The sequence below is a fragment of the Gymnoscopelus braueri genome, assembly GCF_963280865.1.
Source record: "Gymnoscopelus braueri genome assembly, chromosome: 9".
Taxonomy (NCBI): Eukaryota; Metazoa; Chordata; class Actinopteri; order Myctophiformes; family Myctophidae; genus Gymnoscopelus; species Gymnoscopelus braueri.
In genome coordinates this window covers 35,384,377-35,410,076 of record NC_137610.1, presented here as the reverse complement: position 1 = coordinate 35,410,076, position 25,700 = coordinate 35,384,377, and the positions used below count along the sequence as shown (strand labels likewise).

At 40.8% G+C, this 25,700-nt stretch overlaps 1 protein-coding gene across 1 annotated transcript in view; it reads right to left on the bottom strand.

The window, feature by feature from the left end:
* Positions 1-24,873, bottom strand: part of LOC308091895 (polypeptide N-acetylgalactosaminyltransferase 18-like) — a gene marked incomplete at its 3' end in the record, with an annotated part of 163,321 nt that extends 138,448 nt beyond the window's left edge. The window contains exon 1 of the mRNA XM_080437641.1: positions 24,550-24,873. Coding sequence (XP_080293767.1) covers positions 24,550-24,802 — 253 coding nt within the window. The 5' untranslated portion in view covers positions 24,803-24,873. The remainder of the gene's footprint in view (positions 1-24,549) is intronic.
* Positions 24,874-25,700: the final 827 nt, after the last annotated feature.

Here is a 25,700-nt window from a genome sequence, read left to right as displayed (position 1 = left end):
CCTTGCAGTGAGAACAATGTAACTGATTTGCATGCAGTTTTCTCAGTAAAGGGTTTGGGAAAGAAATGTTTCAGTCTTTTCTCATTGTATTTTGTTTTTGCTGAAGTGGAAGCTGAAGTGGAAGTGTGTGACGTAAATATTCACTCCACTAAACAGCAGTTCATTATCAAGCTTAGCTTGAGCAAAGCAATCATTTCAGACATTGCCAAAAAAGGATAATAGAGTTCAAACTAGTCATTTTTTATTCATATTATGAATAAAAAATGTAATAATGAAGCTGTGGTGCTCAAGTGCTATCCTGTACTCATCTTTACTGCACATGTACATGAATGTGTTTGCCACACATGCAAGCAGGCACCCCATGGATCATATCTACAAAGCAGCAAGGGGAAACAGTGGGGGAACCAATTTTCGTGTGTCTTCCCCCTGAAGACATGCAGTATCACTGATCAACTACAGTATAAAGCTATGCGTACATATGGATAATCACACACACATACACTGGCCTCTTTAAAAAATTCCCTAAGGCTTTACGGACATGAATATGGACCGAAGGAGGGAAAACACTGTTTATCCTTAGAGAAGGGGGGGGGGGTGATAGAGAGAGAGAGAGAGAGAGAGAGAGAGAGAGAGAGAGAGAGAGAGAGAGAGAGAGAGAGAGAGAGAGAAGCTTGTTGTTTTGTAATCTGTTCTTGGGATCCTCAGGGAAGTGGATGTGAAGCAGACCTGATTATGGCCGAGTAGGAGCATCAACTAGAAAGAAGGGTAATTCTCCAGAGCTGTATTGAATCTCTTTCTTCCCTTCTCCTTTCACTTTCTCCATTCAGTTTTTTGCCACTTATCTTCAATCTGCTTTCAGACACATACTAAGTCTCTCTAACCCAACCTACTACCCCCTATACACCTTGTCCTCTGTATACCGCCCTCTCTATGTGCGGTATACCCTCTCCAGTCTCTCTGGACACCCTCATATCCCTCTGTATCTGTATACACCCTCTCTCTCGCTCTCTCTCTCTCTATATATACCCTCATGTCCCTCTCTGTATACCCTCATGTCTCTCTATCTAAGTATTGTACAATCTATCCCCAGTAATACAAGCATACAGTACATCTATCGTCCATGAATGGATATACTAGCTACAGTATGTACAGACAGTGGATGTGAGGTTGATATCAGCCGGCCTACAACAGTGGGTATATGCATAATACCTGCATATTATGTACAGTAAATCAACAGTGAGTAGAGTGAGCAAATATACAATCTATCAACAGTGAAACATTTACAACAGTTATCCTAAGCAGGCATCTGTTATGGGACTTTAGTGCACATCCCAGTAGTCTGTGTGCAAAAGTGCCAGAGTAAGCAGGAGTCATTAATCCAAGAACAGAACAGAACAGAACATATGGGGGCTTAGTTATGGAGCTTGATAACAACCGGCACAAAGGACTGACCAAGTCACTCTGTCTTATGCCAGGGGACGATGAGTCTGTGGCTGAAAGGTACTCCTCCTCATCCCTGCTACAGTAGCTCATCATAGAGGGGGTGGGAGGGATTCATCAGGATAACTTCCAGCTTCCTCCTCATGTCCCCCTTTGCGACCACCTGCACACTGTCCAATCTATATTTAAAATCCAATATACCCAAACTTCCGCGGGCGGAGTTTGGGTATTATCGTTTCCGTCTTATTCTTTGTGTTATTCATTGTCTCTGCTACGTTCTAGCTGTGTTCTGGCAGACCACCTCTCCAATTTCCAACACATTTCGCCATAAAATCGATCATGCCCGGAGCCTTTGGATAGTGTACTTTCAATTGTTCAGTATACATTTGTTTCCGTTATTTGGCCCATATTTTGCCTCCTTTGCTCACTATTCTATCGTTCTTCTTCATCAACTTTCCGCCACACTGGATGCCTTACGGCACTTTGCTGCCTCCCACAGGTCGGGAGTACAACGCGGTTTCTATTATCTTCTCAGTCAGTGCAAATTAATTTTGCTCAGTCGAGCACCAGTCTCCACCTGAAACGGACAACACTGCCCTTTTGCACAACTACTCCACAAACACACCCCTCGACAAGCCATCTCTCTCTCTCTCTCTCTCACACACACACACACAACACGGCATGCAGTAAAATCATGTTCATGTGTCCAAGTAATAGTCTGTGATGTATGTATGCGTAAGTGCCTTTTACACCTGTAGGCTATAGGTCTGTGGCAGTGATACGTCACATACTTCACCTATAGGTTTATCAACCCATCAAGCGATTAGCTGTGTGCTCTTCAATAATCTCTCAAGAACAGATTCTGCACTGCGTTGGAATCTGTCGGGGAGGTTCGTCATAACAAGTGCGCATGGGCGTGCCTTCAGATCAGGAAGCGGGCCACGCTTTACCCAATCAAATGTAGTGGGCGGGATTCACGTGTCCGTCGATCTTTCCCCCTCGAAACAAACCGAAACTAATTTAACAATAACGTCCGCGGAGCAGACAAAACCACGGAAAGATATTCACATTTTAACTTACTCTTTCATCATAGAAACAAGTGGGCTTATAACCAAAACGATCGATGTTCTCTGGGAGAAGTGGTGTTAGTGTTCCGTGTAGAAATATTGTTAGTGGGAATGAAAACATAGTCGCACCAACCGGAAGTGACGCGTTGAAGGCATACAAAACACCGGTTTCCTTTGCGCTCTGGCTCTACGTTTTCTTCCGCCCAGAGCCAACAGACATAGAACAAACAGCAGAGGGCGCTGTTTTTCATTTTCAGTTGGCGATGGGTTCCCAGATTGGCTCTTCAATGACATTATGCGTCTGGCCACAAGACAGAGACAGACTGTCTCTGTCTCCGGCTTCAGACAGCAGCCATACATTTCACTTTGAAGAGTTAATCTGTGTAACTTAAGTCAATATTGTTTAGTTCTGTGAGCTAGGGGTGGGACGATATGACAATTTCATATCACGATAGTTGTGGCCAAAAATATCACGATATACGATATTATCACGATATTAGCGCGTCGCTTATAAAATTCTTAAAATGCTACAAAAACAGTGAAATCACTTGACCTGTCATTTCTGTTAAAGAACATTTATTATCTTCTAAACATAAGTAATCTGAACTTATCAAGAATCATTCACAATAAGTTATTTATTTTATCATTCAGAAGTAATCAAAGATGATATCTCTACATACAGTGGTGTAAAAGTACATTAAGTACTAAGTACATTTACTCAAGTACTGTATCTTATTTAATTGTTTTATTGTATTTAAGTTTTTTTCATTTTCCAAAAAAATATTAAAAATAAATGAAAAAAGTTATCGAAAAAACGCGGCCCCCTCGCGTATTAGGAGGGCAGGGTGAGTCACCAGAAGGACGGATGTTTTTGATGAATCTAGCATGTTAAAAATGGAGTTTGAAGTTATAATGGGTTTGTATAGGAAGGGGGCGTGTCTGATAAAATGAATATCAAATATCTAAATACTGAATCAAGCAACTTAAAAACGGTCTGGGGGGCTCACAAAAGCCTGAGTAGATGATAAAATGACCAAAAGTTGTTTTGAAAGTGAAATATCCCTTAAGTACACTTTTGAGGATTTTTTACTTTACTGGAGTATTTCCCATTTCCAATAAATTTCTCTTACTTCTACTCCAATACATCTCAGAGGCAAATATTGTACTTTTCCTCCACTACAATGATTTGACAACTTTAGTTACTAATGACTTTGCTGATTTAGATCACAAAACCTACATGAACCACTGCAGCCCTATGCATTTTGGCCATTTGAAGATAGCCGATCTACAAGCTCACAATGTGAGCTTGTAGATCGGCTATTTTCAAACATTTTTTTTAAAAATAGATTTGATGCCAATACTTTTGCACTTTTATTCGAGTAAATTTTGATTACCAGACTTTTACTAGTATTTTTACATTGCAGTATTGATACTTTTATTTAAGTAAAAAATGTGAGTACTTTCTCCACCAGTCACTACTGGCTATATGCTGACAATGTCAAGTTAAAACGGAACGGGACGTGCAGCAATTGCTGCTATAAAATAATGACTTTATATTTGGTTGCGCGCAGTGTGACGCATCAAAAAGAGCCAATCTACAAGCTCACGAACGCGTCAGATCATGAGTTTGTAGCTCGGCTAATTTTTACTGCACAACACGGTCGTTCAACTCAGCATATTCACAAACGGCTTATTTTTCGCGTTAACTTGAATTCCATGCTGTAATATGGATGAGGCTTGACAACAACTAGCCTGGGATCCTAACCTCGAATCACCAGGCTTTCCAGCATGGGGGAATCCGTTCGGTGGATGTGAAGTTGTGAGAAGAAAAAAAAGTCATCCGAATGGAGCGAATCAGTCTGGGTTACAGGCTAGACATTAGACAACAACTTGATATAAACGTGACTTAGTTTACTAAAGATCAGCAGCTCAACATATTGGCAATAAAGCTTGGTACAACGCGCGTTCTCGACGGCACTGCCGTATATTCTCTATCTCAGCTACGGATATCTTCGTACTAGTGCGTAGCACAACAAGCTAGTAGACTACAAGGGACAGTGAGGCGAGTGCACTGACTCGCTGCGACGCTGCCTATTACATTACACCCGCCTTCTTTGGAACTGTATCCGGTGCAGTCCACACATATATATATGCATGCTCACAGCTGTTTCCGTTTCCTTTGATTCTCTCTAGGCCGGATATGCAACCTGGCAAAGCAAATGGATACCAACATCTTTTTTGGTCGAATTCTTTTTTTCTTTTTTTTTTTTTCGCGATAATTACAGTACCCGCGATACAGTTATCGTGGACGTTTTTTATCGCGATATACGATAATATTGTATATCGTCCCATCCCTTCTGTCGCTACCAGCGAATATTTCAACGCGACAGAACTGCTGGTATTTAACGACGTGGATTGCTTGCCACAGCAGGTTTCAGGGCATATTTTCCTCCCAGACACACATTTGTTCCGAGTTATATATTAGATTTTGTTGATCTGCCTCTTAGCCAAATGAAGCGTAGTATACCTGTGAGATGTGAGTGTCATTTTACTAATTTTTTTATCGCTCATCAGAACAGAAGTAAAATCCTCAGTGTTTATATAGGCTATCCATTTTTCACTCCACAGTGTAAATGTGACCATTAAAGCCAGTTTTTCTTCATGTAGCCAACATGTTAGGTGTGACTGGCATTGAAATGTTAATCGATATTTACACGTGTGTGTGTGTGTGTGTGTGTGTGTGTGTGTGTGTGTGTGTGTGTGTGTGTGTGTGTGTGTGTGTGTGTGTGTGTGTGTGTGCAAGGTCAAGGAGGATACTTGAGCTTTGGAACGCCATATACCGCGACAGTTATGAAAAGGAAAAGGACTTCATTTTGTCATTGTAATAATAGTATATATAGCCTATATTCTAGGCTACTAGATATGTGGGCCAGGCTACTAGAAGTGACGGCCCGAACCTCTAGTTTAACTACAAGTACACAGCTAGCTTTCCTCACCATTGTTTTCAGTTTGTTAGTATCCCTTGTGTTGATGTTACCCCTCAACAGATCACAGCAAATAAGTAGACACTGGCTACTACGGACTGACAGAACACATGCATTATCAGCCTGTCTCACACAGAAAGGACCTGATTCTCTTCAGAAAGAACGGCTTGCTCTGTCCCTTCCTGTAGAGGGCCTAGAGTTGTTGGTCCAGTCCAGTTTATTGTTCATGTGTCCACCATCTCCACCTCAGCACGGTTCCTTGGGGAGCGTTGTGTTGGCTCACCAGAACATCTGCAGTCTGATGTACTGAGATCAACAGGTGAGGTAGTGTGTGGTCCCCCTGCATCTCTATGAGATCTAAAGTGTGATCACAGTATGCAGCAGTCCATTCAAAAATGTCATTATCCTACCTTGTTCGGCTGATATTCATTCTAATGTGGCTGTGATATTATCTCTGAAGTAGGCTGAAAATGTGTTACATTCAGTGGCACAGGGGGCTGAGGGCCATTGGCACCCCACTTATACCCGGCCCTCCTTCCACATTTTTTTAAAAGTCACGAATCTCTGCATCGCCGCTAATGCCCCTATATTGCAACACTGCATTGCAAAAAATATGTTTAAATCATTGCCGTCCGTTCTAAGACATTAGGTACAGACAGGAAGAACATTGTAAGGAATAGTGAGTTCAATCAGGCATGGCAAGTCTTCAACATCTGCCAATAAGAATCTCTTTAATTTGCAACACTACACAACCGTGTCTCCAACCAACACAACTCCTCAACGCAGAGGTGAGGAGGTGCTCACTGCAACTACTCTATTGCTCACGTGTTTTCCCCAAATTAACATACAAAATAAATGGTTAAATGAGCATAAACCAACGACATTTCTCAGATATAACACCTAAATCCACAAAACGCATTCCCCATGGAAAATAATTACATAATAACTCAACAATAGAACAATGACACACACAACACATGCTGGGAATACTCTCCTCAGCCAAACAACAGCTCGGGACGCTACAATATTACAATTTTAATCCAATCAAAGAGTCCACTGGGCAGCTGTTTCAATGTGTGGTGTGAGACAATCACTTGGGTAAACTGAAATAACTGAAATGTTATGCGAACCAACACACTGTAGCCTACCGTAAATGGAAAAAAATGACAGCATGGGTGATTTTGCTGTTCAGCTTTCAGACACAATTACTCATACACATAATGTTCCTGCTAGACCCTGTACTGCAGAGGCGTCCCGTTTAATTGCCCTGCAAGTCACAGTCCAAGCAACGTAGAGATGACTGAACTTTCTAAACTCCCAATACATTTTATATATGTCAATATAAAATAGGCTGCACTCATCCTACTATTAACGTTTGGGTGAACTTACATTTGCAAGTCTTAAAACATTTAAAAAGTTGTTAAAATCTCTCTCTCTCTCTCTCTCTCTCTCTCTCTCTCTCTCTCTCTCTCTCTCTCTCTCTCTCTCTCTCTCTCTCTCTCTCTCTCTCTCTCTCTCTCTCTCTCTCTCCTCTCTCTCTCTCCTCTCTCTCTCTCTCTCTCTCTCTCTCTCTCTCTCTCTCTCTCTCTCTCTCTCTCTCTCTCTCTCTCTCTCTCTCTCTCTCTCTCTCTCTCTCTCTCTCGGGGCAGGCACGTTGGCATGCAGCGGATGGGCAAATTGACAATTTCCTGAGGCACGGTGGCAGGGAGCCTGCATCTGCTTGCTATTTTGTGGACCTGATGTGCGTGATGTGGGCGGATGGGTGCAGTAGGGGGTGTGCCGTTTGCCAATCAGCAGCACACTGCAATTTTGCAGTGCCAATGAAGCCAATGAAGGCCACCATTTGCACCACCCGCTGCCCGCCTGCTTAGACCAGGTTAACTGGTGTACAGCACGGTCCATTGCTATTTCCGTCAATTTAGTTGCCAGAGGTACACAGTCTCCAAAATCACATAAATCCATTTTATACTGTATGATATGCTTGTCTGTTTCACTTTGGTATGAAGCCCAGCTGGAAAACATAGCCTATTTTAGCATGTTTTTAATGTATTCTAACCCACACTAATGGTTAGCTGCTTGTATCCAACAAAGCCGGTATGCGTCATGATGCGCTGAGATACTAAAGGCAAATTATCCGAATCCATATAGGTTTCTCCTTCATAAAAGGTTACTGATTGGTCAACTAGATAGATTACAACACATACTGTCCTGACAGGTTCCGTTTGGCCCCTTGTCATATATCATCAAACCATTTCTTAAAACCGGAAGCACACCAGCAGACTGTCTGCTGAATTTTGTCTTTCATGTTCCAGTGTACTGGAAGCATACTCCCACCACACTACCCCATTTTATAGACAGCATTTGTCATGGACAGGTCACCTAGACAGGACAGGTATGCACAGACATAACTAATGACTACTTTGCAGACCGCATAGGCGGAAGTCAGGGTCTGATTTGGGTCTGCTACTGTATGTCCATGTGGACACTGTGAATGTCTGTCCATGTAGTTTATTTGGCAAATATAAATTGGGCTTATGAACTGCACTTTGCAATGAGAAACGATTCTCTTAGGAACAGTGCCAGGCAGGCATATTAACCGCGTTTCTTATTTCCTCCCAAGATCATTTTACATCATCTGCTCTTGCCGGTCTGTTTGAGGGGCTGTAGATTTGTTGTTGACAACTCTGCACCTCCCACACAAGGACGTCAGTTTTCTCTCAGTAGAAATTATGTTTCTGAGAATTTTCTTCCACTGTGGAAATTACCAGTATACGGTTGCAAAGTAGTGTAGGGCTGCAGGGCAAAATAGGGCTACGGCAATGGACAACATTTATGCCAAATCTCTTGATACAGACACAAGTCATTTAGCTCTTATTTTGAATGTTCATATCTAGATAACGATATGATAATATCATTATCATATTGTTATCTAGATATGAACATGCAAGAAATATCGTTCAGCCTAATCAAAGGTAAAGGTAATGAAAATACATCATTCTGAGGCCACTCCCCACCATAGACTGTGCCTGTGACATACTGTAGGAACCTTTCTCTACCACCACCTCTCTCCATCTTTCTCTCTCATTCTCTCTCCCTTTCTCTCCATCTCTCTCTCTCTCTCTCTCTCTCTGTATAACCTATTGTGTCTCTCTTACTGTTCCCACCGATTTTTCTTTCTCAATCATTTCGTTTTTCCTAAGCCCCCCATAAAGGCACCTTTCTTGTTCATCATTTTGTGTTTTAAGGGTCCAGTGAGGCTATGATTGCAGCTGAGATTTTTCATTGTTCTCTGCAATCTCACGGCCATCTCACGGCCTTCAACATATTGTAGTTCATGATCAGAGGGAAAAGAGAGCGTCTATTTGAACATGGGAGACAAACCTGAAATGGATTTTTTTAATAGTTGTTTAAAGCGCGGCTTGGCACTTTGCAAAGTAACCTGTTCCAGTCAAAGTAAGCAAATCTTTTCAATTTGGTATGTTCAGTTCTATGATGTTCAATTTCACTCAGCAAAATTCCATTCGAGGCAGTTCACTATGCCTCAAATATATCAAATAGCTCATGTGAATTTCCACATTTCTAGGGAAGTTGCAGCATTTCAAAATCCATGGGGGTAGAAAGATTGCATTGTATCCCTTGAGGTGAGTGACAGACAGTCAAGCTTAAATGGCTAAAAACTGAATAGTGTGCGGTTACTGCAGTCACAGCCACCTTTAAAGAGATTCAACGACTTAATTTCAGTTCCATTACATTCAGTACTATACTGTACACTGTTCAATAGCTGGTTCTCCAAAAGTTGCTGACAATCACGTGGTTTAATCTGTTTATTTAATTATAGGTAAAGAAAGACTAGAAATATTGCACTCAGTTGAGCTCTGCCAACACTGCAATAGGGCTGAACGATATATTGTTATCATATCATTATCTAGGTATGAACATGGAATCGCAAAAGGCAACAATATGGATGATACATGTTTCCTCCCGCTCGCCCTGCAAGTACTACTAAAGACAGCCAATCACAAACATCCCTTCACGCTCGTCCAGTGCTGTTTTTTGAAGAATGCTTAGTTTTTACTGTTGTTACAATTACACAAATAATATTGTTCATGCATTGTGTCGAAGCAGAGGTGCAGCAAAATGTTAGATTTGTTTTACATTTTTCTATTTTAATTTAGCCAGGACACAGCACTGCACATTTGGTATTATTACACAGTATGCAATTCTTTGAAAAAATGCTTAGTTTTTACAATTGCTACACTCAAAATATCAAATAACAAGTGTGAACCTATAGTCATATCATATATCATTCAGATATATGTATCTATATCATATTAAGATATTTGACATGAATATCAACGTGTGAATATATCGCACAGCCCAACAGTGCAAGTGATAAGATATGCGATTTCCATCTTACTATCTCTTATGAGTGAGTAATTTTGCCCTTGACCTTGATAAGTTTCCCTTGAACTTGAATGTGACCTTCACCTTTGAACTTTTCAACCCAAAATGTAATCATCTCTTTGGGACAGTCAACTGATCATTCTCTCCAAGTTTCGCAAAGAATCTGGTCTTCCATTCTCAAGTTATTTTGCTAATAGACAAACTGACAAACGGAATGGGGAGAAAACATGACTTCTGTCCAACTCTGTTGGCAGAGGTAATTAAGGCTAATTCAATATGTATTTTTGCATTATAATAGCATAAAAAACTTTGTTTGAGAAAAAACTAAGTCAGGAGAAAGTACTATAATCCTGTTTGGCACAGAAGTGAAAACAAATTAAAGCATTCCAGACAAACAATGGAATTAAAATGGTAAAACAGTAAATGCCTATTTCCATGATTAGCACAGGTTCCATGGCAGCTTAAAGGTCCAGACCATAATTACAGAATGGTTGCTCCTGTTAAAACAGGGTTGTTTCAGTAATGGCTTTCTTTTGATTTATTGATTTATGTTTTCACTCTCGCCGTTATTGAGTTCTTCTGGATACAAACATTGCCAGTATGTAGTGGCTTGAAGCTCTTAAAGTGGGGCATAGGTACGGTTAAGTGTAAAATTACAATGTGACGAGTGGATAAGCCGAGCAGTAGCTTCATTATGTAGCTCTAATAAGATTCCAATCACTGAAACATCTGTCTGTTAGCATAGCACTGAACTCTTCAAGTAGCTCAGCTTGTTTTGTTCATGTAAAAAAAACTCCCCTTTGAGATTCATTATTGTGGTATTTATGATATATAATAATAATGATTTATATATTTTTCAGAAGTACCTTGGTACAATTTGTAAACAGCTACAAAAGTGAAACATGTTTTCAGTGTGAAGTCCTCTGATTTCCGTGGCAATATTAGCACACGACAATATTAGCACAACATTAGAATACAATACATCACAATTTGACTGCACCAGAAAGTAATGGCCACTCAACAACACTCCATCAGAGCTTGCCTTCCCAATCCATATGAGAATATATTTAATGATACAATATTTATTCCTTAATCATTTGGAGGCGATTACCTCTTCTTGCCAGTGTTATTCCAGTTTTTTTAAATAATTGAAGAGAATTGACTTCCTGAATTGATTGAATAAAAAGTGTATTAAAGCCAGCTCTGCTGTTTGCTTTCTGCAACAATATGCTTTAGCTATATACAGTATGGCAGACACCACATACTATGATACATAACATGTTACCAAAATAATTTCTAAAGAGCCATTAGGAAATTTGAAGGAAATGGCCTATTATGGAGACTGCAAAGCACTACCGCAAGGTTTTCATATCGTAAAAAGGAAGTTTAGCCTGTCACTGGACATATCTTCTTGTGTTTAATCCAGCTGATTCCAGCCGTTCATGTTTTATTTCCCCAGCATCAAGATTTAACAGATTAAATTGAAATTGTATTTCCTGTAGAAACTTCAAAATAAGACCAACTTTGATTATTTGAATCATGTAATTTGATTTGTTTAAAATTAAAAGAAAAGAAAAAATAATGATTAGCATTTGTTCTTGAAAATATGTTTGGTGAATGATTGCGGATGGTGGTGAATAAAGTTTATTTCTAGCCCTGATTGTCCACTGCTTCAACTTTTGAAGAAGAAAGTTTCAACTGGAGAAAATGTGTTTGTTTGTCAGACAGCTGATGCCCCCTCTTCTTTGGCACTGTTTATGGTACGGAGTGCTAGACCGGATGGGCCCACTTTCACCCCTGCTGTAGACAGAAACAACTACGCAGGTTCAAGTCCCGGCAAAGCTGTCACATATCATGTATCAAACTACATATCATTTTGAAAAGATAAGCTGAGTGATACAGAGAGCTAAAAGGTAGTAGCCATTACTCTCTAAAAGCTTGTTTTGTTCACACCAAAAATCTCAATATTGTAGTCTTTCAGATTTTTTGACATTTTATTTTATTATCACAAAACACACATAGTTAGGCTAGATACTTAGAAATGATCAAAATGCTGTTACAATTGCAAACTTTAATTTGGAACAAACTGAGCCTTTAATACGAAGTGTTCACTTTCCGCTTTTAGGCCCGAGTCCTTTGATTTCATTTTGAAAACTTTTTTGATCTTTAGGCCCCTTTTCAATGTGAAACATTGCTTCTGCAAAACCCCTCAGCCTCATTACAGTCGAGTCTCTACAGTACAGTACAGTATAAGTTTGGGATGTAGGATGCATTTCAAGCAGTTCTAATAATCAAACAGTTCTTTGAAAGTCAACAGTGCTACAGAGGAGCCTAAGGGATCTAGGGGGGTTGTTGAATGGCCTCAGGGCCAAAACTACTGCAGGCTGCTGTGGGACTCGGATGGTACTGAGCGACAGTAACAGATTCACGTGTTTTAAATAAGCTTCTACCCTAAGTAAGAAACTGGTGTCTCCACACTGGAAAGATGCCTTCTGTAATACTGCCATATACTCATATAGAGTTTAATAGCCTAGAGCTCTTCTCCTCTCATTTGGAAGATTATCCCACACAACAGCTTCTTCTCAGCTAGCGTAGCAAGGCACTCCAGTATGCTGTGAAATAAGCTCATTGTTTAGTTTTTTTTTTAATAATTATTTTATTTTAACTATGCCAAAAAACTACGATTTCACTCAAATTTCAGTACAATCTGGATCAAGAACAGGACCTAATTGTGTTTGCTGACCCTCTTGTCAAATCCTACAATGCTTTGTGTAACATTTTCCAGCCATGAATAATTGAATGTGTCTTGGGATTCTGTTACAATAAAGTATGCCTCGCTGCAATCACTGGCATCTTTCTCTTACCGATAGTTTTAAACTGGATATCTCTTAGTAGTTTGAACGTTGCAAAATCAGACTCAATAGATCAACGCAAAATCCAATGCTATAGGGTTAGAAAGTGAGGAGACTATTAGGATAGAGATTTCTCTATGCTTGTAACTGTAGCTCTTGGGTGCCCGTGAGAATTAGTTGCAGAGTGCAGACTCACTGTTCGACATCAAAAAGTTTTAGCCAGATGATAGCATTCTCAGTCACCAGTCAAGAACACTCTCTATGGCCCAATCTGAATGTCCGCACACACACATAACGCATAAAGTCCACAAGGGCTTAGGGCTGTCCCACTGTGAAATCAGCAATGACAATGAGGGCTCTCTGGTAGACTTTTTGAATCCTTTATGCACACTTTCCTTACACCAGCGTTGCTTTAGACTTTGCTTGAGGCAATAGATCACAATTCATGGTCAGTTAGTGACATATATATTACATAATAGTACTGTTCTCTCTGGTGATTAATAGCAGCATTGTGTGTATATAGTTTGTCCTATGACATGATGTTTTGCTTATAAAACAGGGAGTGAACATCAAACACTCCAATTAATGAAATAAACAAATAAAACAAATGGCGTTATCAAGGTAATGTGATGTGACAAAGTGCTGTAGTGTCCTTGGACCCACCCATTTAAACTGAACACATTAATTCATGTCTGTGAGGGTTCAGTATAGTAGGTACTAGGGTGGACATTGAGATTGGGCCTTTGTGACCAGTAGAGAAAAGACACTTCCCTCTAGAAACCAGACAATGTATATCACTGAGAACAACAGTGGCAGACAGATTCAGGTCACCAGAGGTGACAGTGACTTAAAAAGACAAATTTGTCTGAAATTTCAAACCGTCATTGCAACATGCTACATTGTGACTGAGTGGCATGCGGGAAGCCATATATCCAAAAAAATGAATCATTCCAGGGATGTTGGCTGCTACCATGAACAGACAAACAAAACAAAACAAGACTCTGATCTCAAATTCTTTCCTTCAGTTCTACAGAAGACTCTACCTCAGTGTTTTTCAGTGTGAGGCGCACACCCCTGGTGAGGCACCAGAGCATTGCAGGAGAGATGCGGGGTGAAAGGGACAGTCAGGAATCGGGATGAACAACAACATGACATTCATGTTTGTTATTGTACATAGGCTACACATAGAGAAACAAGGGGCACTTCTTACATTCAGTTTCTATTTAGGTAGCCTCGATCTCCAGGCTTTTATTGTTTAGTGTTGCTAAAAAATAAAAGCCTGGCCCAGCGCGTCGGTGTACTCGGTATAAGGAAGTGTTTCACTTCCCAACCAACCAGAGTGCAGTGGGCGTCGCTCGTAATGTTGTGTTAACGGGGCGGGGGTTGACGGACAGATCGGTGAACCAATGGGATCAGCCGCAGTCTCTCGCCGGCTCTTTACACCCGCCCCTCTATACACGAAATCAGGAGCGTTGGGGCAGTCTACTATTTAGGCAATGCACTCTGGTTTGCTTAAACTTAAAACTCATACTGCGATCGTTGTGAACTTGTACTGAAGATTGGCTATTTTTGAACAGCCGAAGTATAAAATACTTGGTTAAAGTGATTGAAGTGACTATAATGCTAAATTAACAAATTTAGCTGGGGACCTGGAACCCCCTCAAGGACCCACTGGGGGTCCCCGGACCCCACTCTTGAGAACCACTGCTGTATTGGCATGAGGAGCCAAATGAGTGACAGTGACAGCTTGACTAAGTGTTCGATTCCATGTTGGACAGATTGTGTGTGAAATATGAACAGGCCTCTTCAAACTGCCCGGCTGCCACGTGAGAGAGAGACGCCTCTTGCAAAAGATGACATGCAACGAAGGTGGCGAACAGGCCTGCAGGCTTATGCACACCTGCACGCTAGTAAACAGACGTACACACAGACATAAAAGCACATGGACTCATGAATACACACACACACACCTACACAGTATACACACACATGCAAATGAACACAGATGCTCTCACTGCACCTCCGTGGCAGGCACACTCCTTATTTATGGGATGATCCAACCGTATGCATGGCTAGATCAATTATCTTGCTTTCCGTTGCTTTTGGGATTTGCAGAAGCGGTGTGTGTGTGTGTGTGTGTGTGTGTGTGTGTGTGTGTGTGTGTGTGTGTGTGTGTGTGTGTGTGTGTGTGTGTGTGTGTGTGTGTGTGTGTGTGTGTGTGTGTGTGTGTGTGTGCAGTTCAGTGACTGCACGCCCAAAATGAACGTGTGTGTCAGGTCATACCCCACAAACCACTGTGGAGAACCTATGCTGAAGGTTGAGTCCATTATGAATCTCTGTGTGTGTGTGTGTGTGTGTGTGTGTGTGTGTGTGTGTGTGTGTGTGTGTGTGTGTGTGTGTGTGTGTGTGTGTGTGTGTGTGTGTGTGTGTGTGTGTGTGTGTGTGTGTGTGTGTGTGTGTGTGTGTGTGTGTGTGTGTGTGAGAGGAGATGAGATCGGTATTGACCGCTGTATACGTGCGCACAGTCCCTCTCTTTAATTAACCGTGCCAGGTATCAGGGGAGCTGGGAGCTCTGCTTTGCATCTCCTGCTAAAGAGCCACTGACAGGCCCTTGCCTTTCACAACTTATGCTGTTATGGACTTCATATACATTTATATGGACTACTAGGAACCAGTTATGTACCAGTACATGTAACAAAGAGAGACTATCCCAGGTATGGTTGGTTTCCAATTGCTTGTCAGTGTGGAGCATCGCTGAAACCTGACCTTTTGATTTGCTCACAGGTCTGTATGCTAAAGCAGACTGTTAAATGGTTTGATCCATCCTGTGTTTCTTTTGTTTGATTCTTGATTTTATTTTTACGATTTCTTTGGCATTTCTGCTTCATTTTGACAGTGACAGAGAGCCAGGAAAGGCAGGAGAGAGAGGGGGATGACATGCAGTTAAGTGCAGTCAGTTATGAACCCGGGCCAGCTGGGAAGGACTATAGTCTATATAGTCGTGGTAGGTGTTCTTACCAGGGAGCCAGCTATTCTGTATTTTATTCGTGTAGAGAAAATATTATGCTATATTCTACTTTAAATAATCCTTGCATGATTAATCTGTGTGGAGGACTACTGAACATTAATTTAGATATTAAATAGGGCAAGGCAAATATCACGATACTGACCAAATACCTTGACATCGATATTGTGCCTATAATATTGCATTGTGATTATATCAATTTCCTTTTAAACTTTTTGCAAAGCGTTGCCTACAGTATTTTCTATTGTCACCATTTATGTCTCTCTTTGAAAGTATAAAGTCTTAAGTAATTAAAACCAGGAAGATACAGCACTTTTGCCATAATATGATATTACGATATCTAGTCTCATATCACAATATTTATATAGTATCTTTTATATTAAAATTCATTCAATCATGTCAGTGTCACTATGACTCAGCCATATAATGAGTTCACAATGCAGCTACGCCCAAATATGGAGTGTGTGGTCTAACCTCAATGTGTGGTCATGGCATCTGGCGCAAACAAATCAGTCAGCTCCATATATGGGCACAAAAGGGGGCATGCACATATGGGCATACTTATGACATCAGTGATCTCCATATATGGGAATAAAGGGACAAGGACTGACAGATTCAGAGATCTCCATATATGGGCATGAAAGGGACACAGGTAGACAGACGGAAACAGACATCTCCATCTATATATGGGTACAAAGGGGTCACAGACAGACAGGTACAACGCCCGGACAAAGCCCGGACTCAGACTCAGACATTATTGGTTGGATCGGCGGTGCGACGTAGCTCTAGAGGTTCGGGCTGCATAGCAGCCGAACCTCTAGCATTTATATATTTCCCAGCTCTAATATAAACTAGACCAGGAGACCTGGATGTGCCAGACCAATAATGGTTAAATACTCGAGGTGACGTCGAGGTGACGTCATGCCGACATCTGAATGGCTGGGTAGGAAAAGAGGGACAGACCGACAAAGCCTCATGTAGGCCAGACCCCCCCCTCACAAAGATTACTGTTGATCTAAAGTGTGCGTATGCGTATATGCATGTCTATATGGTTGTGGTAATCTCACTATAAAAGCATTTGTCTCCCAGTGATTCAAGGTGAGATCCACTGAATGCCAATAGAAAACTTGCACACTGCCGTCGAGGTTTATGGGTGTGTATAATAGGAGGTGGAAATGTCACAATCATCACGTTTTAATCTGAATAAATTTGCACTGCTGGAATTGACAGTGTCACACCACAACTATTCCATCTTAGGGAACAACGAGGCAGAAAGTGCAGAACAGGGAACTATCATCAAGCTGTCACGTGCGTTCCTCTACTACACCTTCCCTTTGAATCTCAGTGCTGTGAGTGCAGGAGGTTTGTATCGATCGAGTTACTGTCAGCCACTTTAAGTTTAATGTGTAATCCCCCCATATCTCTGGGAATGATCTGGCTATTTGCTAACTTCCCTTTGCACTTTTTATATTAAAGAGGAGGACTGGTTAAGTCCCACCCCCTCCCGCTGGCAATTCCTATTCTTAATGTTAGCATTGTAATATTTTGTATTCTATAGCACAGCCACCAAGGAATGGAATAGTCTAACCCCATCCCTCAAAAAATGCAGTTCGCTGGGCTCATTCAAAACAGCCCTAAAAACCCATCTTTCTGGAGGCCGAAAGAGGAGCTAGTACCAGTTTCCCTGTAGACAGACGACCCCCCCCCCCCTCCTCTTTTTGTACATATTTTGTATTTCCTCATGCTTTTTTTGTATATAATTTTTTCTTTTTCCATGCTTCCCCCCCCCCTTTCTTTTTGTACATATATTTTTAAATGCTTTTTTTGTACATAGTGGTACTTTTTCTGTATTATCTGTATTTTCATTTTGATTTTTGAACTGTTTGGTTGCTACTATATATGTCTATGAAATTAACTCAAGGACCCCAACGGAAACAAGTCCGCAAGGACTTTTTTGTCCGGACCTTTTAGACAAAAGCATTATAAATGTAACTGTGTTGTTTTACATTCTTTTGCCTAATAAAAATTTCAATCAATCAATCAATCAATTATTCAAAATCGCTTACAGGACTTTTTAGACTGTAGCCTACGTAAGGGAGAGGACAAAAAACATCATCTGTAAAAATGATAAAAAAGACTAGAGGAATGTTGCCACTCCATCTGTGTATCTCAGTAGGGTTTCATTGGAGGCTAAACTTACGGGTGACAGACAGTAGTAGTCAAGAGTGGCGTATAGGGGAGACATTTTTCATGCAAGGCTAGACCTGCCTGTGTGACTAGAGCTCACACTGCTATCATGTATGTTTGATGACCTATTAGATCTGGCATGCAACTCACTCTTCCTCAGTATGGACAAACACGCGCGCACACGCGCACACACACACACACACACACACACACACACACACACACACACACACACACACACACACACACACACACACACACACACACACACACACACACACACACACACACACACACACACACACACACACACACACACACACACACACACACACACACACACACACACACACACACACACACACACACACACACACTCTCTTTCCCGATGCAACATGCTCTTCTGCAGAAACTGTCAACATGCATCATATTCCAGTTCCAGCAACTTCATCTGTTTGCTTTGACACACAAACAAACAAACTTCTATGCACACTGATAGAGCAAAGCAGAAGATTGCATATGGTGGAGAAAGGCTTGTGCTGATATTGACTATTCGAATGAATGTTTCCTCATCCTCACAATAAAACACAATGTGGTTAAAATGCAAGTTCTCCTGACCGGACTGCTCTAATTTTCTTCCCTGCCATCTTAAACCTGAGCCCTGAGCCTCTGCCTCTCTCCCATGCCAGCAGTGAAACACAGCACCAGCTAGAGGGGCCACTCAATATCTACACAAAGCTGCCTCCTCTTATCTCTTCTTACTTACTTAAAGGGAAAGTTCACAAAACAAAACAGTTTTACAAATCTCCGGTGGAGATCCAAGGCTTCTCTGCTCAATGGATCTTCATTGTGAAAACAACTTTGTAGATGAGAAGACAGGTGACTCATGGGTTTATTGCAGGCTGGTCGAAAGGCAAAACATTATGTTACATTTCTGCAAACCACGAATAATATTTTCATATCAACAAATCTAGATGCGGACAATGCGAATCAACACATCCCATGAGAAAACTAACCCTAGGTAGTCTCATGTACTTAAATTGACAAGTACTATGTGCAATTTAGAAATAGAAAAATGTTTTTGTCGCATTCCTAAGCTAATAATTTGATCTTCGCTCCGGCACGCCTCACAGGGCTCAAGCTCACTTTTGTCAGTGCACCTGCCTTGTTTGAGTCGCACATGTGCCCAAAAATCTATCATGTGTGACTAAACGTTTTAATTGGTCACACGCCACACGGTAAGTGCGACCAATTAATTTGATACAGAACCAAACCCTGTACTACTCTTGACACTATCACACCAAAAGTGGCGACCTATCGAAAGACACAAACCGATGCAGACTGCTGGTAGTTCATAAACATTTTTTATAGGTCACCGATTGTTGTGTGATCTATCCGCAACGTTGTTGACAGAGACAAGCTTGTTCATTCATTATCCTTTCATGTAACAGGTAAATTTTATGGACACTTGATCAGACAAACCTTGACAATTACAACAGCAGGTTCTGGGGTCAAACGTTTGGAAATGTCACGCTTTGTAAACGACATGCTGTAAATGTCAGTGAAATCTCTTGTCCTTCTATTGTTACCCAATCGACTGAGAGTAATTCCCTTCTCTGATCAACACAGTCTCACTCCCAAGACGGCTAACGGGTGACGGCTTGTGACGGATTTGACCAAACGTCAATGTTGACGTGAGTTACAATTCGGTCCCTATCGAGACATATCTCAAACGGCACTCAGTCGGCTGAAGCGGACTTCGCAACGCTTGGCACGGCAACTCGCGGTGCCTCTCGTGGCTCAAGACACACATTAGATGGTGTGCCTCCGTCGTTTAAAAAAAATTCATTGCATTCCTGGGGTGTGGAAGTCACCGGGACTTCGTCAGATGACCCCCAGGGGACCCCCGTCCTGTCAAACATTTGAAGTTTGGTCACATTTGTCCCAAAAAGTCACTATAGGCTGTTTTGGGAGTGAGAGTGTGTTGCTCTGATAGTTCTTATTTTGCATATTGTTTTGTTTATTTTTGTTTTTGATGAGTACAACTACTGCAGCCACAAGCTGCTGTAATAAATTAGTATTGTACTATAAACATAACATCACAATAACAAGTCACCTAAAGAACACCCCACAGTGCAACGCTACTTGACGTCGCTCCCATTGTTTTGAATATATTGTAGTACCTCCAGCATTTGTTTATTGATTATACGTCAAATTAGAATTCTCTGGGTTCCCATTTCAGAAAAATCGAATTCATGATCACAAATGTTGGCTGAATTGTCCATAATCGCAAGAATAATATATGCAAATTACACTTTAGCGTGGGTTTTCTTTTGAAAATCTAAATTTACATACTGAACTCTATAAGTACACAAATCACTTTTCTGGGATTTCTATGCCTATTATTAATGGTGCACAATCCTCATTCAGACCCGCATGTCTGGACCTCGGCCCTCTTTGTCTCAGTGACAAAGCATAAACACATAAACACATCAGCCCATGGCTGATAATGTACTCTGGCACCAGCTCCGGGGAACACGCAGAGTATATGAGAGTACTCTGCCAAGTGCTCCGGGGACTAAATTTACTCACCCAGTGTAGCCCCTGAACCCTTGCAGCAGATTGCATTAGTACCACTGTGTAGCTCTGCAGACCATCCGGCTAACAACAGAGATTCACAACCTGTGGGCCGTGGACCACGTGGTGGCACTGGGCCGTGAGGATGTTGCATGTTGGCCCCCAAATAATTGGCAAAACACTAAGATTGTAATGATAAAATAACATTAATATGAACAATTTATGTAGACAAAAATGGCACTATTTCTTATTTAGAACCTTGAAAAATGTGTTTTCATTGTGATACCAATAATTAGGAACTTACAGAAAAGCATGCGTTTCATTGATCGAAGACGGAATACAATCAATTGATCAATAAAATAAACATGCTCTGAAAATTCACGGCAGCCTGCCTTGCTAAGTGGTTTTATTTTATTTTGGTAAAAGATACAAGTACAAATCACAATATAACTTAAACCCAGGATAACACATTAAAGCTTAATGAAACACTTCCAATGTGGTCAGATGGGTGGGTGGGCCGCGAAAGCTTTCAAGATTTTAAGAGGGTCCTGTATGTAACAATGGCGAGAGAGAAGAAGAAGAAGACGTGGTATTACATCACCACAGGTTTTCTACGCCGCCAGGTGTTTTTTACCCGTGCCAGTGTAATGAATGGCATACAGAACAGCATTAGGAGCAGCAGCTGGCACTTAGAATAGCATTTACTGTATAGAAACGCTGGCTGATATATTTACAATAGTTCAGATGCTGGGGAAAGTGAGACAAATTGTGACCCTTTTGGCTAAATGCCATGCATTGTCTAGAGTGGTCAAGTAATTTAGGTCGCAGTCACACATCATGCCAAGAATGCCAACAATTACATCATCACATCTCAGCAACATCACCTGCTACTGGTAACATTTGAGACAAGTTGCCCTGTGAAATGGATGTTCAGAAGAACAGGAGGTGAGTGGGAAAGAATACAAAAGAGAAATAGGCCTTTTGTTGCCACAGACCCACACAAACGCTGCAAAATAAGTGGCATATTCACCAGCAAGGGTAAGTTAAAAAAACAACACTACCTAAAAAACAGTGTGTGTGTGTGTGTGTGTGTGTGTGTGTGTGTGTGTGTGTGTGTGTGTGTGTGTGTGTGTGTGTGTGTGTGTGTGTGTGTGTGTGTGTGTGTGTGTGTGCGTGTGCGTGTGCATGTGTGTGTGTGTGTGTGTGAGAGAGAGAGTGTGAGGAGATGAGATCGGTATTGACCGCAGTATACGCACACACAGTCCCTCTCTTTAATTGTGAGAGAGAAGGAGATTTTTTCGATATACTTTTGATGTGCTTGATGCTTGAATATAAAGATATTCATCATTTGAACATTTTAGCTAAATCTGTATCTAATTCTCTTTTTTTGTTTTAAGTGTGCACTCAATTGTAGCAATTGAAAACTCATTATTATTCTGATACAAACTTTTTGTACTTTGTAATCTTGATAACTTTCCTACCTGATCATGAACATACTGTAGTGGCAGTATGTTCGACAAATCTATGAAATTATCGATCTGGTGGTTTGTGTGAACAGTGTGGCCTGGGATGGTCTTGAATGATTGTTTCACTAGCCTATGCCTCATCCCCAAATGTCTTTAAATTAAAGCACACATTGAGTAGATTTTTTTCCATAGATCTATCCAAAATAATGAGCAGAATGTATTTGCGTTACTGGATAAATGTGTTCCGGGTGGTATCAGCATCAATACCGCTATGAGGCTGGCATGATACACAGCAGAAACACACACACACACACACACACACACACACACACACACACACACACACACACACACACACACACACACACACACACACACACACACACACACACACACACACACACACACACACACACACACACACACACACACACACACACACACAATTCTGTAGTGCAAAGAAAAGGACAGTGCAGTGTTTTATCAAATAGCCTACTGTCTCAACAAAGCCCCCAGTTCAGAACCAGGTCTATCTTTTTTCTTGTTGCAAAATGTTGGATCATTGCATTTTCAATACATAAAGCACATAATAGCCTACAACATTCTGACACTTACTGTAGGGGCCTATTATGCCCATTAGGTGTGCATTAACATTTTTCTTCTGAACAATATTATTCAGCCTCTCTGATCAAGAGACAACAGCACAATCTGGGATCAGTGGCACATGGCCCCATAAAGTCATCTGGAATGCCGATTTAATCCCGGATCATCACTTTTGGCCCCGATTTCTCCCGAGGGATTGGAGTTCTCTCCCTGTCTGTCACGCTTTATAGCGAGAAATATAGCAGACAGAACCAAACGGTAGTAGTAGCCAACTCAAATATTTCCTACGATGCAAATGTGTATCAATTCACGGCAATCCCTGATCTCTTAGAGACTCCATAAATAAATGAGAGCTTGAAACTCTGGCGGCGTTGTCTCACTGATGCTTTGAATTTGTAATGACATGAAAGGGTTAGGTGTGATTGAAGCTAATCGAGATTAAAGCTCAAGCAATTATCCAATCAGTCCTGAAAGTCATGTTCACTGTAGCTGCCAAAAGACCACCTGCATCACAAGTGGTGGAAAGTAACTAAGTAGATTTACTTAAGTACTGTACTTAAGTACAATTTTGAGGTATTTGTACTTTACTTGAGTATTTCCAATTTCCAATACTTTTACTTATACTCAAAATATTGTACTTTTACTCCACTACATTTATTTGAACACTTTAGTTACTAGTTACTTTGTAGATTTTAATTATTACAAAACATACATTACCCACATCAGCCCTATATATATTTGGCCATTTGAAAATAGCCGATCTACAAGCTCATTGCAACGCAATGAGAGCTTATAGATCTGCTGCTATTTTCAAAAGATTTTTATACATTTGAAAACTTGAAATGGGACATTCTGCATAATTAGTACTTTTACTTTTGGTACTTTAAGTACATTTTGATGCCAATAATACTTTTGTACTTTTCCTCAAGTAAATTTAGAATTCCTCACTTTTACTTGTAACAGAGTATTTCTATATTGCAGTATTGATACTTTTACTTTAGTAAAACATTTGAATACTTTTTCCACCACTGTGCATCACTGATGTCAGAATCGGTTCTCTGATTTATAGCTTCAGGAGAAAGTTGTAGAAGGCTAATGTAGGCTTGATGTTCGCAAATATTGATAACTGTCAACTGTTAATTGAAGACATGTAGTCGTAATACCAACGTAATTACAGTGGATATAAAGACATATAACACGTTGCTAAGTCATTGCCCTATATTGTGTGGTAGACAAAATGACCTAATCTGGTCTCCAAATTTAGATTCAGCAACCGCTTTACCTTACAAATGGGTCAGGAATCCAGGATATAAGGTGCACTATACAAAGTAAATTTTTAATAGGCCAACAAGTACATTTAATTGTATCTGGACCAAAGACAAATCACTCAATAAGAATATAACTATCAAGAAATGTTTCATCTTTAAAGGATGCTTAACTATTTTTATTTTATTTTTATTTTACTTTTGAATGTTGTTGTTTTTCTCCTGTGTTTGTGTTTTTGTAATTGTTGTTGCCTTTGTTATAGTGTTTTGTCTTATGTTTAATTTTTAACATACTGTCTGAGTGGTTGTATGTTATAAAAACATCTTGAACATTTTGAATAAAAACAAGAAGAAAAAAAGAAAAATAAATGTTTAATCTTGGTTGGGAGGGACAACGACCTACCTTTAACGTGTTCATTGACATACCTTTAACGTGTTCATTGACATACCTTTAATGTGTTCATTGACATACCTTTAACGTGTTCATTGACATACCTTTAATGTGTTCATTGACATACCTTTAACGTGTTCATTGACATACCTTTAACGTGTTCATTGACATACCTTTAACGTGTTCATTGACATACCTTTAACGTGTTCATTGACATACCTTTAATGTGTTCATTGACATACCTTTAACGTGTTCATTGACATACCTTTAACGTGTTCATTGACATACCTTTAATGTGTTCATTGACAACGCTCTCCAGTCGCTCCAGCCTCTCAATAATCTTCAGAGTTTCTCCCTTGCTGTCCTCCTCAAACTTTCTCTGCTCCGTGTCTCCGCTCATCTCCGGAGCTCGGGGGCCAGTCTGCACGTTGGCCACATAGTTGGTGATCCAGCCCACATAAAGTAGGCAGACAATATTCGTCATGCCACTCAGGACCACGCATGTTGACACCAAAGTTTTAGTTCTCCTTGTGCACAGCATCGCGACATCCCTCCATGAATACCAAAACGACGATGAATACCAAAAACAGTCGCCCCGGGGCAAATCCGGCCGTATTCACCTGTTATTCCTAAACGTAACCTCAGTAAACTATGCCTAAACCTAACCTTAGGTCCTTTGACGCGCACAGGCAGGTGAAAGGAAAGGAAGCCGTTCAGCAATAGTGGGTAGATTCGGTACACAATTCTGTGCTGTAAAGTCTTAAAATGTTATTATAGCCTTAACTTAAGTCATGCTCATTGCTCCCATAATCTAAAAGTGTAGAGCGTATTGCTCCGTGGTCGTGCCATGATAACAGCGAGATGCAGTCGCGCACCCGGCGAGTGGAAAGCATTCAGTAGCAGCAGTGTTGCCAGGTTTTGCCAGACAAATAAGCAACCAGGTCTATGAAATCAAGCCCAAAAGCAGCGACTATGGCACTTTAAACATACATTGGCTATTTGAGCCAATCTACAAGCTCACAACGACGCGTTGAGAGCTTGTAGATCTGCTATTTTCAAGAAAATTTGAAAAATATTAAATATTTTTGAAACATTTTTAATAACACAAATCGTGTATGCCCCCAGCATAAAATGTTTTCAGATGGGGTCTGCAGACAAATACATATGAATTTGGGGGTCGTTGACATGAAAATGTTTGAGAACCACTGGTTTAAACAGCATAAGGAAACAAGCCCAAAAAAATGCAACCCGCAACTACCAATATTTACAAGCAACTTTACAGAAAAACAAGCCCAAAGTCGCTTATAATAAATTGACATGGCAACACTGCTCAGCCTTTGTACAACCCAATAGGAGCGTAGGAGGCGGGTTATCTTCCGCTGTACCGGCCCACCTCACTGAGAGGAGGAGGAGAGATGCAACCGAAGAGCATCGACCCG